This window comes from Ovis aries, chromosome 10 (assembly GCF_016772045.2).
Source record: "Ovis aries strain OAR_USU_Benz2616 breed Rambouillet chromosome 10, ARS-UI_Ramb_v3.0, whole genome shotgun sequence".
Lineage (NCBI taxonomy): Eukaryota > Metazoa > Chordata > Mammalia > Artiodactyla > Bovidae > Ovis > Ovis aries.
Window position 1 is genome coordinate 85,670,273 of NC_056063.1, and position 12,135 is coordinate 85,682,407.

The 12,135-nt window shown below is 60.4% G+C and overlaps 1 protein-coding gene across 5 annotated transcripts in view; it reads left to right on the plus strand.

Moving 5' to 3' along the window:
* Positions 1-12,135, plus strand: part of ATP11A (ATPase phospholipid transporting 11A) — a 95,219-nt gene that overhangs the window by 31,299 nt on the left and 51,785 nt on the right. For all 5 annotated transcript variants that reach the window (XM_042255078.2, XM_027973800.3, XM_042255079.2 and 2 more), the window contains exon 2: positions 10,998-11,120. In XM_042255078.2, the coding sequence (XP_042111012.1) occupies positions 10,998-11,120 (123 nt within the window). The remainder of the gene's footprint in view (positions 1-10,997; positions 11,121-12,135) is intronic.

Genomic DNA, 12,135 nt, shown 5'->3' on the forward strand with positions numbered 1-12,135 from the left:
CCCCTTCATTTCAGAGTCAGCAAGGTGAGAAGCGCCTGACCGCTTCCCACAGCCCTTCTGGAGGGAAGGGTGTTTATCCCACCTGGCTTCCAGAGTTGCTGTCACGTCCCCAGCTTCCTGCCCAGGAGCTGTGAAAACTGGGCGCTTTTCCAGATCAAGGCTGACTTCTCTGTCCTTTCACATGTGGATTTGGTGTTTCCAAACATCAGCTCCTTTTCAGGGCCTCGCACGAAGTCGATTGACAGGAAGTGGCCTAAGGCCCCTGGTGGAGCGGGCAGGACCCCCGTCCCCCTCCCGGAGGCCCACCCGCTGCCCGTAAGCTGAGCCGGCCGTGCTCATCCTGGCCGGGCTCCTGAGTGGCCGTCCAGACCCCCGTCTCCCTCCCGGAGGCCCACCCGCTGCCCACATGCTGGGCGGGGTGTGCTCATCCTGGCCGGGACTCCCAGGGAGCTGTCCAGACCCCCATCCCCCTCCCCGAGGCCCACCTGGCACCCGCGTGCTGGGCGGGGTGTGCTCATCCGGGCCAGGGCTGCTGGGGGCCTTCCGGACCCTGGGGCCCCTCCACTGTGAGCCCCAGGACGCCTGATTCCTTTGACTCAGGCTAGCCTTGACTCTGACCCCTCGGTTATGTTAACAGTTCATTGAACTCGACCATCAGTAAAACTCCCGCGACATCATACTCAGCAGACGTGCTTTCGTGTTGAAGGGAAAGACAGAGATGGGCGATCTTTATCTTGTGTTGTCAAAGGCGCTTCCAAGATTATCCAGAGGGCTTTGGAGCCTGTCTTGGAAGGTTTAAACAAAAGAAAGCAAAACATGTTTTCTTCATAGACTTCATCTTGTTCCGATTTTGCCTAGGAACAAAGGAAGAATGGCATCGTTGCTGAAATCGCCTATTTTTACTCAAATAACAACATGTCAATTGGGGAAAAAAAGGCCGGGGGGCCAGCTTGTGTACTCATCCTCTTTGAAAACCGTAGTGACTGACTTGGTAAGAAGTCAGCTGGCTGAAAACTCAACATTCAAAAACCAAGATCATGGCATCCGGTCCCATCGCTTCATGGCAAACAGATGGGGAAACAATGGAAACAGTGAGAGACTTTATTTTCTTGGGCTCCAAAATCACTGCAGATGGTGATTGCAGCCATGAAATTAAAAGACACTTGCTCCTTGGAAGAAAAGCTCTGACCAACCTAGACAGCATATTAAAAAGCAGAGACATTACTTTGTTCACAAAAGTCCGTCTAGTGAAGGCTGTGGTTTTCCCAGTGGTCATGTATGGATGTGCGAGTTGCACTGTGAAGAAAGCTGAGCGCCGAAGAATTGATGCTTTTGAACTGTGGTGTTGGAGAAGACTCTCGAGTCCCTTGATTACAAGGAGATCCCAACCAGTCCATCCTAAAGGAGATCAGTCCTGGGTGTTTATTGGAAGGACTGATGTTGAAGCTGAAACTCCAACACTTTGGCCACCTGATGGGAAGAGCTGACTCATTTGAAAAGACCCCGATGCTGGGAAAGATTGAAGGCAGGAGGAGAAGGGGGCGACAGAGGAGGAGATGGTTGGACAGCATCACTGACTCTATGGTCATGAGTTTGAGTGAACTCCAGGAGCTGGTGAGGACAGGGAGGTCTGGCGTGCTGCAGTTCATGGGGTCGCAGAGAGTCAGACACGACTGAGAGACAGATCTGAGCTGAAGAAGTTATGCATTTTTCTTGTGAGTTGCTTTTCCCTTTAAAGAATCATTGCAGGCCGTGGAAGACACAGCCTTGCTGACCGGTCCTTGTCAGCTGGCGGGAGGGACGGCCCGCACACCTCGTGGCAGGCCCCGCTCGGTGTGTGCAAGGGGAGGAGAGACGGCCGATTCTGGTGTTGCCAGCAGGGGGGCCCAGCCTTCCGTCTCCAGCCTCTGCTCACGCTCGGTCCAGAGGTGGGGACAGAAGTCACCTGTCCTGTTTTTCTCTCGTCATCTGGAGCTCGCGAGAGTGCCGTCAGGCCCGTGCCCGCCCCGGGCTTCCTGCGGTCGAGGCTCCTGGTGCCGGGACCGCCAGCGGGCTCAGAGCCGCGCTCTGCCCGGCCGGATGGCTCGGTGCTGCTGCAGCTCTTGGTGGTTTAACTAGAAAAGGTTTTTCAGACAGAAACCCGAGCAGGTGGTGTCAGGGCTGTTTTCCACCATCGTTTTGATACTTTTTTTAGAGATTCTGTCTCAACTTAAACATTCTTGCCTAGTCTGCCTCCCGCCCTCCAAATTCATGCAGATGAGGACACGTTCACAGCTGGGTGGACTCTGCCTCTCAGACCCGGACGCCAGGCCCCGAACCGCGTCTGTGCAGACAGTCACCAGGGCCCCAGTGTGCGCGTGGTGTTCGCTGCTTTGATAGGAACTGCACGGAATCAAGCTGAGATCTAAAGCGCTGTGGCTGAGAGGGTGAACGCTAGCTACTGTGCAGTGAGTGTTGTATACGTCGAACCCACAGCCCTTTCTATTTACTTTAATTTTCTATCTTTCGGCCGTGCCATGTGGCTTGCAGGATCCCAGTTCCCTGGCCTTGGGTGTTCCCGGGCCCCGGGGAATCCCCCACAAGCCTTTAGTGGGTGCTGGAGCTGGGATGATGCCTGCATCCACCACGCTGGGCAGACACCATCAGGGCGGCCCCCGGGCCAGATGGCGTGGCTTGTTCTGGCTCTGCCATCGCAAAGACTTGAAACCCCTTGGCTGGGCTGGTGGCCTCCCACGGCTGCCCCGGGAAGGACCGCCTGTCTCCAGGACACACCCACCTGTGTCCCTCAGCTACTTGCCCGACGCTGAGTTTCTGACGCTGATGGAAGGTAGAAACCAGCAGTAAATACGACTCTTGTTGTGAAAGAGTTGTGATCTAGTCAAGATCGTGAAAGCTAATGCTTAGGAAATTTTTTTCTTCTCCCCTAATTGTCCGTGGCTTCCCAGGTGGTTCAGTGGGGAAGAATCTGCCTGCCAACGCAGGCGACGCCAGTTCTGTCCCTCGGTCAGGAAGGTCTCCTGGAGGAGGAAATGGCAACCCACCCAAGGATTTCTTGCTTGGGAAATCCCATGGGCAGAGGGGCCTGACGGGTTGTATAGTCCACAGGGTCGCAAAGAGTCAGACACAGCTGAGTGACTGACCACAACACAGTTATTTATCCGTCCACTTGGAATCTTACTTCGGCTCCTGGGCCTGACAGCCCCGGCTGGGGGCCCCTGATGGGGAACCGGACCCCTGGGCTTTGCCTGGACCTGCTGCTTTGGGCAAATCCCTTCCTCTTGCTGGGACTTGATTGTTCCTTCCTCTGTCCAGTTATGTGGTGGGGTCTTCAGATCAATTAATCAATCAGCCAGCAAGCTTGTATCACCTAGGAACAGAAGTCAGATAGCATCTTTAAGAATATCAAAGTATACAGCATTTCGGCTGTGGGCAAAATCTGCAGACGGGCAAATCTGCCAGCATCGTGCCGTGAGACGAGAGAGGAGTGCCTGGCAGGAGGGGTGTGTGCAGGTGTGTGTGCCCATCGCCTGCAGCCAGCTTCTGTGAACCCGTGAGAGAGAGAAGCCCCGTAGAGCAACGTAGACGAGGGCTGTGGCGCTCACGGTCCCCGAGGGTCACGGTGCAGCAGCCAGTGAGGCCGGAGGCTGTGTCCCCCGACAGCCTGCTCCGCCGCGTCAGCACGCCCACGACCGCCGGCGCGAGGTGGGGCCCCGGGCAGCCTGCCGGAGGACTGCGCCCTGGGGTGGGCTTCGGAACACGTCGGCTCCCCCAAACGTGCTGGCCCGTGGCCCCTCCTCCTCTTCCAGGGTGACCCCAGAGAGGCTGACGCCCGCGTGAGGACCTCTGCCTCCTCGCAAAAAACCTGGGGACGGCGTCTCAGCTACGCGGGTCCCCGTACGTGCGGCTCCGGGCCTCGCGGGCTCAGAGGCCGGCCCCGTCTGTGCTCGCCCTGTGGACGAGCCTTGGCTCAGTTGCTGTCATCGTGACCCTGTGGGACAGCGGGTCGGAGGGAATCAGCTTGCGTGCTGCTGGCGTTTCCCAGTGAGGGGACTTGGGGAGGTGTTTGAGAGGAGGGGCCCCGGCTCTGATGGGGGAAGCCCTCCAGGGTGGGGCAGCAGGAGGCAGGGAGGCTCTGGCCCCACGGGGCTGGCTTTCCCTGCTCCTGCCAGCTGACTGATCCAGACGGGATCTCCGTCTCTTGTTGACGGGGATGCTGGAGGGAGTCCAGCTCACGGTATACCCCCAGGAGCTGTGTGATACCCCTTCCTGCCCTGGGCCCTGTAACTTGTCATCATTGTTCGGTTCAGCGGGCGCTGTCTGTGTTTCCATCGTGTCAATGGAAATAGTCAACAAACAACCTGTGATAGGAATGGAAAAGTTCTGATTGAGCCAGACTGAGGATTACAGCGCAGGAGATTCTGAGTCAAGGATTCAAGGCTTATAAAGGCAAAACCCACCGAGTTAGGGAAGTCCTTTGTCAAGAATCAGGATCGGGGCTGCAGGAAGTGGGGTGCTTGTCAGGTGAGGACTGGCTGGGGTCTGGAACGGTTGCCCCGTTACCCAGGGCGATCCCGGCACCCTGCGGCTGCAGCTGGCCGTATCAGCCGCCCTCCCCGGGGGATCTCCAGGTGCCCTTCAGGCCTGTGGAGGAGCGTCCTGTTCTGGAAGCTTCTCTCCAGCCCTCCAGCCTCCTCGGCAGGCCTGGCCCCGGAAAGCCGTCCTTCACCTAAACATCCTCTCCTCTGAGAGTGCTCGGTGACACAGCTGAGGTTGAGAAACAGCCTCGAGAGTCGACAGAAAACCCCGACGTTTCTCAAGTGGGCTTCCCGCACAGGAAGACACACTTGGGGCTGTTTTCAGGTTTGGGGAGTGAGTCTCAGATGCTGAGGGCCCTCGACCTGCACGCTTGTCAGGAAGCGGGGCCGGGTGGAGGCAGGGTGAGGCCGGTCACACAGGCCTGACCCTCCATCGGGGGGCGGGGGACGGGCCTCCTGATCCCGGGGAGGCGCACCGAGTGGGCTGCCCTGGGGAGGGGGCGGTGTGGGGGCCAGCGGGGCGTCAGGAGCACGGCTCTGGGAGCCAGGGACCCCACTTGCGGTCTCGGGGAGGCTGTGTGCACAGACCACCGAGCGCCCCCCACTCTCCCCTCTGGCTCTTGCCCCTGCCGCTGGGCCTGCGTCTCAGGATGTGTTAGTGGCCCCCGGCGGTCACTGTCCTGACGTGCAGACCACGTGGGGGTGGCCTCAGCCCCAGGCTCCGAGGCAGGCCTCTCCCCACAGACAGAGCCTTTGCCTTGGCGTTTCGGGGCCTCGTGCGGGTCCCAGGCAGCTGAGGGGCACTTTCTGCAAATGCCATGATCCAATCAGGTGGTGTTTCCACGGCACCGCTGCCGTAACTCCCGATCAGCCTGCGGGGGCCTTTCCTCGGTTATATTCAGGGTATAGAAAGTAAGCCTCCCGTGTAGTGGAAAGTGTGTGGCTCCAGCGGCAGAAAGCCTCCGTGGCCCCCCACATTCTATGTGGGGACTGGGGGGTGGCTGGCTTTCTGCTTGTCATCCATCTCTGCAAGGAGACAGTCTGCGGTGGGAAGAGTGTGCAGAGACCGTGGTCCTCCTGCCGGCCTCCAGGCGAGGGTCTCGGGCGCTGTTTGAGGCACGGGGGTTGCTTGCGTGGCGTTTCAGCGTCTCTCCTGCGGGCCGGTTCCCACCCGCCTCGAGCCCTGGTTCCCGCTGCCCGAGTGCTCGGCCGGTTCCTCTCTGCGATTGTTCTGGCTTCTTCAGCCACGTTTACGCTGCACAGGCTGCTGACGGTGCGTCGTCTCGTGACCAGCTGGCGGCCCACCAGGATGGGTTTCCATCACGAAGAGGGGCGGTTTCCAGGGGGCGCGTCTGGAGAGGAGCTCACAGCTCCCGCTGAGCCTGGCCAGGCAGGGGCAAGGCTGGGAACCGGACGGGACTCCGCCAGGCTGCTGGCAGCTCCCCGCCTCCTGGGGACCTGGTGCCCTTTTCGGCCCCTTCTTCACAAACGCTCCCCGCCAGCACCAGCATCGCCCTCCAGCGTGGGGCCCATCCAGCCTCTGACCTGCCCCCCTCCCGCATAAGCTCGAGGGGGCCTGGGCTCACTGTGCTGTGCTCCTGGTTGTGGGGGCTCAGGACTCCCTGCCCTTTCTCTCTGGGGTAGGAGCTGAGGGCTTGGGCAGCAGTGGCCGACGGCCAGGCGGGGGAGCTGGAGCCAGCCGTCACAGTCTCCCCGATGGACCTACGCTAAGCTGGGTCCCCTCAGACGGCCAGGCAGGGGACCAGGCTCTCCGCTGAGACGGAAGGCTGAGGGTCTTCTCCAGCGGGCGTAAGCCTCGTCCCCGTCTTAGAACTCTGTTTCACCGCCTGGTCACTTGGCCCATCTTGTCCCCCCCTCGCCCCCAGCTTAGACTGGACTTGTTGCTTCTTGTAGGGCCATTTCCTGACTTTGATGTGGGGATACAGCCCCCACACCTGGCACAGAGGCCACCCCCCAACAGGCAGGGGTGACCCGCCTCCCCAGCCAGTATCCAGGGGACCCGCCTCGGCCTGCTTTCCAGGGAGCCAGGCCTGCGCGGCCCCCATGGGACAGGTGGCAACAGGTGACCCACAGGTTCATGAGTTCAGCTCGAAGCTGCGTCCCCTGTGGGGAGGGCTGACCCCCCACCAGGACCGGGGTGGGGGACGAGGCTCCATCTCTGCACGGGCACTGAGGACGCGCGTTGCGAGGGGTCTACAGGAGACTGGACAGAGGGCCCCTGGGATCACCCCTGCCATCTCACGCCGACGCCCAGGGAGTGGCGTCAGTGGCTTCACACGCAGCCTCGCCTGGAAGCGCCGCCGTCACGGGCTTCGCTGCTGTCTCTGCTGCCGTGCGTCTCACCGGGGCCAGGCAGCGGTGGCCAGCGCTCTGTCCATCCACCCCGCTGCCCCCCTCCCGCTGGGCACCCCAGCGCGGGGCTCTGCCGCCTGTGACTGTGAAGCTGGGCGAGCCTAGGGCAGCCCAGTCACGTGTGGCTCGAAGTTTTATTTTGATTTTGGTTCTGGACCCAGTAAACGACTGTTTAGGTTGGCAGCGTTCACAGTTTTCCAGATGGTCAGCGTCACCAAGTGAGGTGGACCGTCACTGGTGCTTCTGTGACCCAGATGATTCTGTGTTTAATAATGTGTTCACGGCAGAAAAACGCCAGCGAGCACCCCGCGGAGGCCGAGAATTTGCCTGAGGAGGAAAATCTCCGTCGCTCAGTTGTGTCCGACTCTTGGCAACCCCATAAGCCGTAGCCCGCCCGGCTCCTCTGTCCGTGGGGTTCCCCAGGCCAGAATACTGCAGCGGGCTGCCGTCTTCTTGGGGAGGAAGGGCCTGTCTTTCCCACTCCTGCAGGGGCCAAGGGCGCAGGTTCAGTGATGGGCGCACCTGGGTCCCTGCCTCCCAGAGGTTCGACTCTGCTCGCAGGCCCCGGGAAGGCTGGTGATTGACGCCAAGGACTCTGATCTGATCAGCTCATGGAGCGTGGTCTTAATCACTGCTCTCGAGGAAGTCCGCAGAGGACAGTGAAAGCTCCCTGGGTGGACAGACGCCCTGTGGTGGGGGGTGTGGGCGCTGGAGACGGAGCCACACCACACTCGCCACGAGAAGCCGGAGCGCCGGGGACGTGAGTGGGAGATGCCGGTGTTCAGAAACGCCTCCTTACCCATCAAACAAGAATTGTTGGCTTTAAAGCTGAAAACGAACCACGGAACAAGCGATTGCTTTGTCCTGAAAACGGCTGTTGGGGGGACCGCCTCTGCAAAGGCTGAGCTGGTGAACTGAGGCTAGGTTACATGCTTTCGTCCCGGGCTGGCCGTGTACTTCGGCTGATAGGTTGTGTTTGTTTCAGCTGAAATTGGAAACTTCCATTAGTGACTGCCGCTGGCCGAGATCGATTTTCCGCTTATTTCAGACTCTCTTCCGTCCTCATGAGCTTTCTGACTTGAGCGCTCAGACCGCCCTGCCCAGATCCCGACACGGCCGAGGGCTAGGTCGCCGCCCACACGTGGCCCTCTGGTTCTTTAGCCACTTGGGGGGCCGGGGAGAGGGTGGGCTCCGAGTCCAGAAGTAGCGTGCTGGCACAGGTGGTGGGCAGCATCTGCGCGGGGCATGTCTGCGAATCCCTCGCACCTCACTGCTGGGCCCCGCGGCCCAGGCCAGAGCCTGGCCACCGCACCCGAGGTGCCAGCGCCCTCGAGAGCCCTGGAAGTGGGGTGTGTCCTCAGCCCGGGCGCAGAGAGCTAGGGTGCTCTGCGGCTGCGTTCATCCCATCCTGCCTCGCTGTGCTCGCTTCTTTTCGAGTTTCTCAGTCTTAGCTGTCTCCTTGGGAAGTCTATCGAGCTCAGTTTTATCCACTAGGAATTGCTGTCTTTGGAAAACCAGCCTTAAGGATGTTCCTTGTTTTCCCTAAAATGGGAAGCGTCTTGCTTTCTGGTGACGCAGCAGTGAGAAGACGGGGTGGAAGCGGCTTCAGAGACGTGAGGTTCCCTGCACTGACTCTGCACGGGGTCTGGCGCAGCAACTCAGGCATGCGACGGGCGATCCCGTGGGGGCCCTGAGGCACTGCTTTACTGAAACAAGATTGCTAGACCCTAAAATCTTCCTGTTTAAGAAGTGGTTCTTAGTGCATTTACCAACTCACGGAGCACCACCATGATCGAATATTAAAACATCTTTGTTTCACGGAGTAAACCCAGTTCGCGAGCGGCAGCCTCCCTGGCCCCAGGCAGCCACGGTGCCGTTTCCGTCTCCACGGATCTGCCTGTTGCAAACTTCCCGTGTACACGAATCGCCCAGTGTTTGGTCCTCCGTGTCTAGCCCCTCCAGTTCCCTGAGGGCTGTTGACTTTGAATATCTGTGCCCGTTGGCCCTTGCATCTCTTGGAGAAATGTCCAGTCAGATCCCCCCGCCTTACTTGCCTTTTTATTATTGGTTGTGGTGGCTGGTCTATCCCAGGTAACAATCCCTCGGCAAGCATGACTCGCAAGTACCTTGTGGGGCATCCCTGGGGGCTGTGCAGGCGAAGCCTTGGCCTCCAGTTCACCTGCGTCTTGGCAGGATGTCTTGTGATTCCCCGGGGACGCCAGATCCCACCCGCCTCCCAACCTCCTCCAGAGGGAAGGGGGTGTATGTTCTCCGCCAGCTGACAGGCCAGGGCTGCGGGCCCAGAGCATGGGCCGAGCGGTCCTGCTGTGACCCACGTGTGAGCACAACTTCCGCGGAAGCTGATTTCGCCTAGGTCTAGTCCTAGGGCTTTACTTTCAGAAACTGCCGAGAGCTGCCTGCTCCTTATGCTGCCTGTTGTGAAACTAGATGTGGGGCGTCTTAGAATCAGGGCCCCCGCTCCCTCCTGCCGCAGACCTCTCTGTCGCCCTGCCCCGGGAGATTCCGTGACCAGCCGTGACTCATCTTAGGGCTTCATGTGGCCTGACTTCCTCTGGTGTGCGTCGCCCGGACGCTGCGGTTGCTGTTTGGTTTACAGTAGGCGGGGTTAAGAAATTGCTTAAGAGGCCAAGTCTGTTTTCATTGCTGAGCCTGCAGAGACCCAGACTCCCTTCGTATTACTTCCGGCGGGCTGGACACGCAGACGCTGAGTGGCCTGTCAGGCACGCAGCTGTCCGCATCAGCGCCGCGGCAGACAGGCGCTCCCGGCGTCCCGTCTGCTGTCTTGCCTCTGCCTTCTGAGCTGAGTCCAGCCCACTCAGGGTCTGCACGCCTGTGCCTCTGACCCCCGTGGGCTCCCCAGTGGCTGATCCAAAACTCTCTGTCTTGCCTGGAGGCTCTTTGGCCGCCGTGACCTCAGGGGGCACCCTCCATGGACGCCGCTGCGGCCTGATTGGTGAGCACGAGGCCCCCAACGCCGCTCTGTCCCTTGCTCTCTGACCTGTTCAGGGACTCAGGGAGCTGCCAGGGCCCCTGGGGGCTGTCGCCCCTGTTTCTCTCCTCAGGGGCCAGCACCAAGGCTCGCTCTCTCCTTTGGGGCTGAGTCAGTTGGTACGAGGCTCCTCCCAGAGGAGCTTGTGTTGCAGGGGGCGAGTCCTGTGACTGGGCTTGCTTCCTGACCTCGTCCCAAGAGCAGGAATTGTGCCCCAGCCTGTACGGTTAGGGCAGCACCAAGGAGTTGTATTCGAGGCGTCCAGTGATCACACTAAAACCGGCCTGTGCCCAGGGAGGGAACCCGCCTTGAGAAACCTTCTGAGCCAGGGCTGCCTGTGTGGGGGGAGGGGGCAGAGCCCTGAGCCGGGGCTGCCTGTCTGGGGGGCCCAGGCCCCGCCCTGAGTTGGGGTTCCCTGTCTGTGGTGGTCCAGGCCCCGCCTCGAGCCGGGGCTGCCTGTCTGGGGGCCCAGGCCCCGCCCCGCCGCCCGAGGCTGCGCTGTAGTCTCTCGTCCGTGGCTGCGGTGTCCTGGGCTCTCAGGGCTGACAGCACTTAGCCCAGCTGAGTGTTCTAGAAGGCTCTCCTGGGCGGCAGTAACGTCCGGGGCTCAGCACTCAGAATAACGCAGAGATGGGTCAGACGCAGGCCGTCTGCCCTCCAGGAGGTCTCGTTCGTGCGACTGTGTCGGGGCCGAGAGACCCTCTGGTCTGAGCTCACAGTTTTACGCTCTCTCTTCAGAGACCTTTCCCCAAATCCTAGAATCACTCACTGTCGTTTCTCTTTGGAAGCCTTAGGGCTTTGCTGTCGCTTTTTGTGTTTAAATGGGCCCGCTGTGTCACTGACAGTCTGCGCCCGGTGGGGGTGCAGGTGGCTCTTCCTTGAAGAGCTGGCGGGGGGTGGGGGGTGGAGAAAGCACAGGTTCCTGAATGGGTGGGGCAGGGGTGGAGGTGGGGAGTAGGGATCGACCTTGCAAGTGGGTCCAGCTGCCCCCCTCTGGCCCCCACACAGACCAGCATGGAAGCCAACCCTGGGAAGACCCAGGCCCCGCCCACACTGACGGCTCTGTTTCCCACCCGCAGTGTGCCGGGGAGGAGGACTGGGTGGACAGCCGGACGGTCTATGTGGGCCACCGGGAGCCCCCGCCGGGCGCCGAGGCCTACATCCCCCAGAGGTACCCAGACAACAGGATCGTCTCCTCCAAGGTGAGTGTCCACCCGGGGCTCCCCCGCGCGGCTCCTCGGGCACTCAGAGCTCCCTGAAGCTGGGACCACCCGCCCCCGAGTGGCCAGGCTGCACGCTCATCGCCCCACCCCCTGGCCGCCCCCCAGAACATTGTTAGGGTGTCACAGCACGTCCTCCTCAGTTCACTGTGCTGATTGGTCGTGGTCCAGAGGAGGCCCTCGGACGGGGACCTGGGACCTGAGTCCATAGCGCTGGACCTCTGTGGATTCAGACCGGGTGATGCTGAAGGCTAGACGCACGATCATTTTCATTTAAAAACAGCTCAGGTTGCGGAAAATACAGCTTAGCTTGTAAGAAATAAATTTTGTAAATTTGTTGGTGCATCTGTGTCTTCCTGGAAAGAAAATGTTCATTTCTACCTTAAAAGACTGTCAGCAGTGACTCCTGAAGTGCACAAACGCCGGAGCTCAGTTAGGTTTCCAGCCTGATCTGTTGTTGGCGATCAGTGTTTGATCCGTGTTCTGCTCCAAAGGGAACAGAACACGGTAGAAGAAGGAAAAGCAAGAAACGACCCCAGATGTGTGATCCCTTCCCTTTGATTCTGACCTCACACCGAGCCCCCCAGCCAGGGCCTTCAGGAACCTCAGCCGCACACCCCCTGCCCCAGACTCAGAGGACGACAGGCCGCCACCAGTTCACAACTCGGTGCCTGGGCACACAGGGCGTGTGGCCCCAGCTCTGCCCTCGGGCACCGCAGCATTAGACACGCAGCTCAGGCTGTGCGGTCTCTTCCCCGTACAGAAGCCTGAACTCCTTGGGGCCTCCGGGCTTGCCTTCCGGGAGACTGTGCGCTTTTAGGGCACCCGAGTGCACCTGCGCCGGAGCCCTGTGAGGCGCAAACGGCCACGCCTCGCCGGTCTCCGGACGCTTTGGGTTTCCTCTCTGCGGCCCGCAAAGCAGAGTCGCACTGGGCCGCCCATCTCCCCGGCACCATGTGAGGAGGGGGCAGCCAGGTCAGGACAGAGCCCAGAGGGG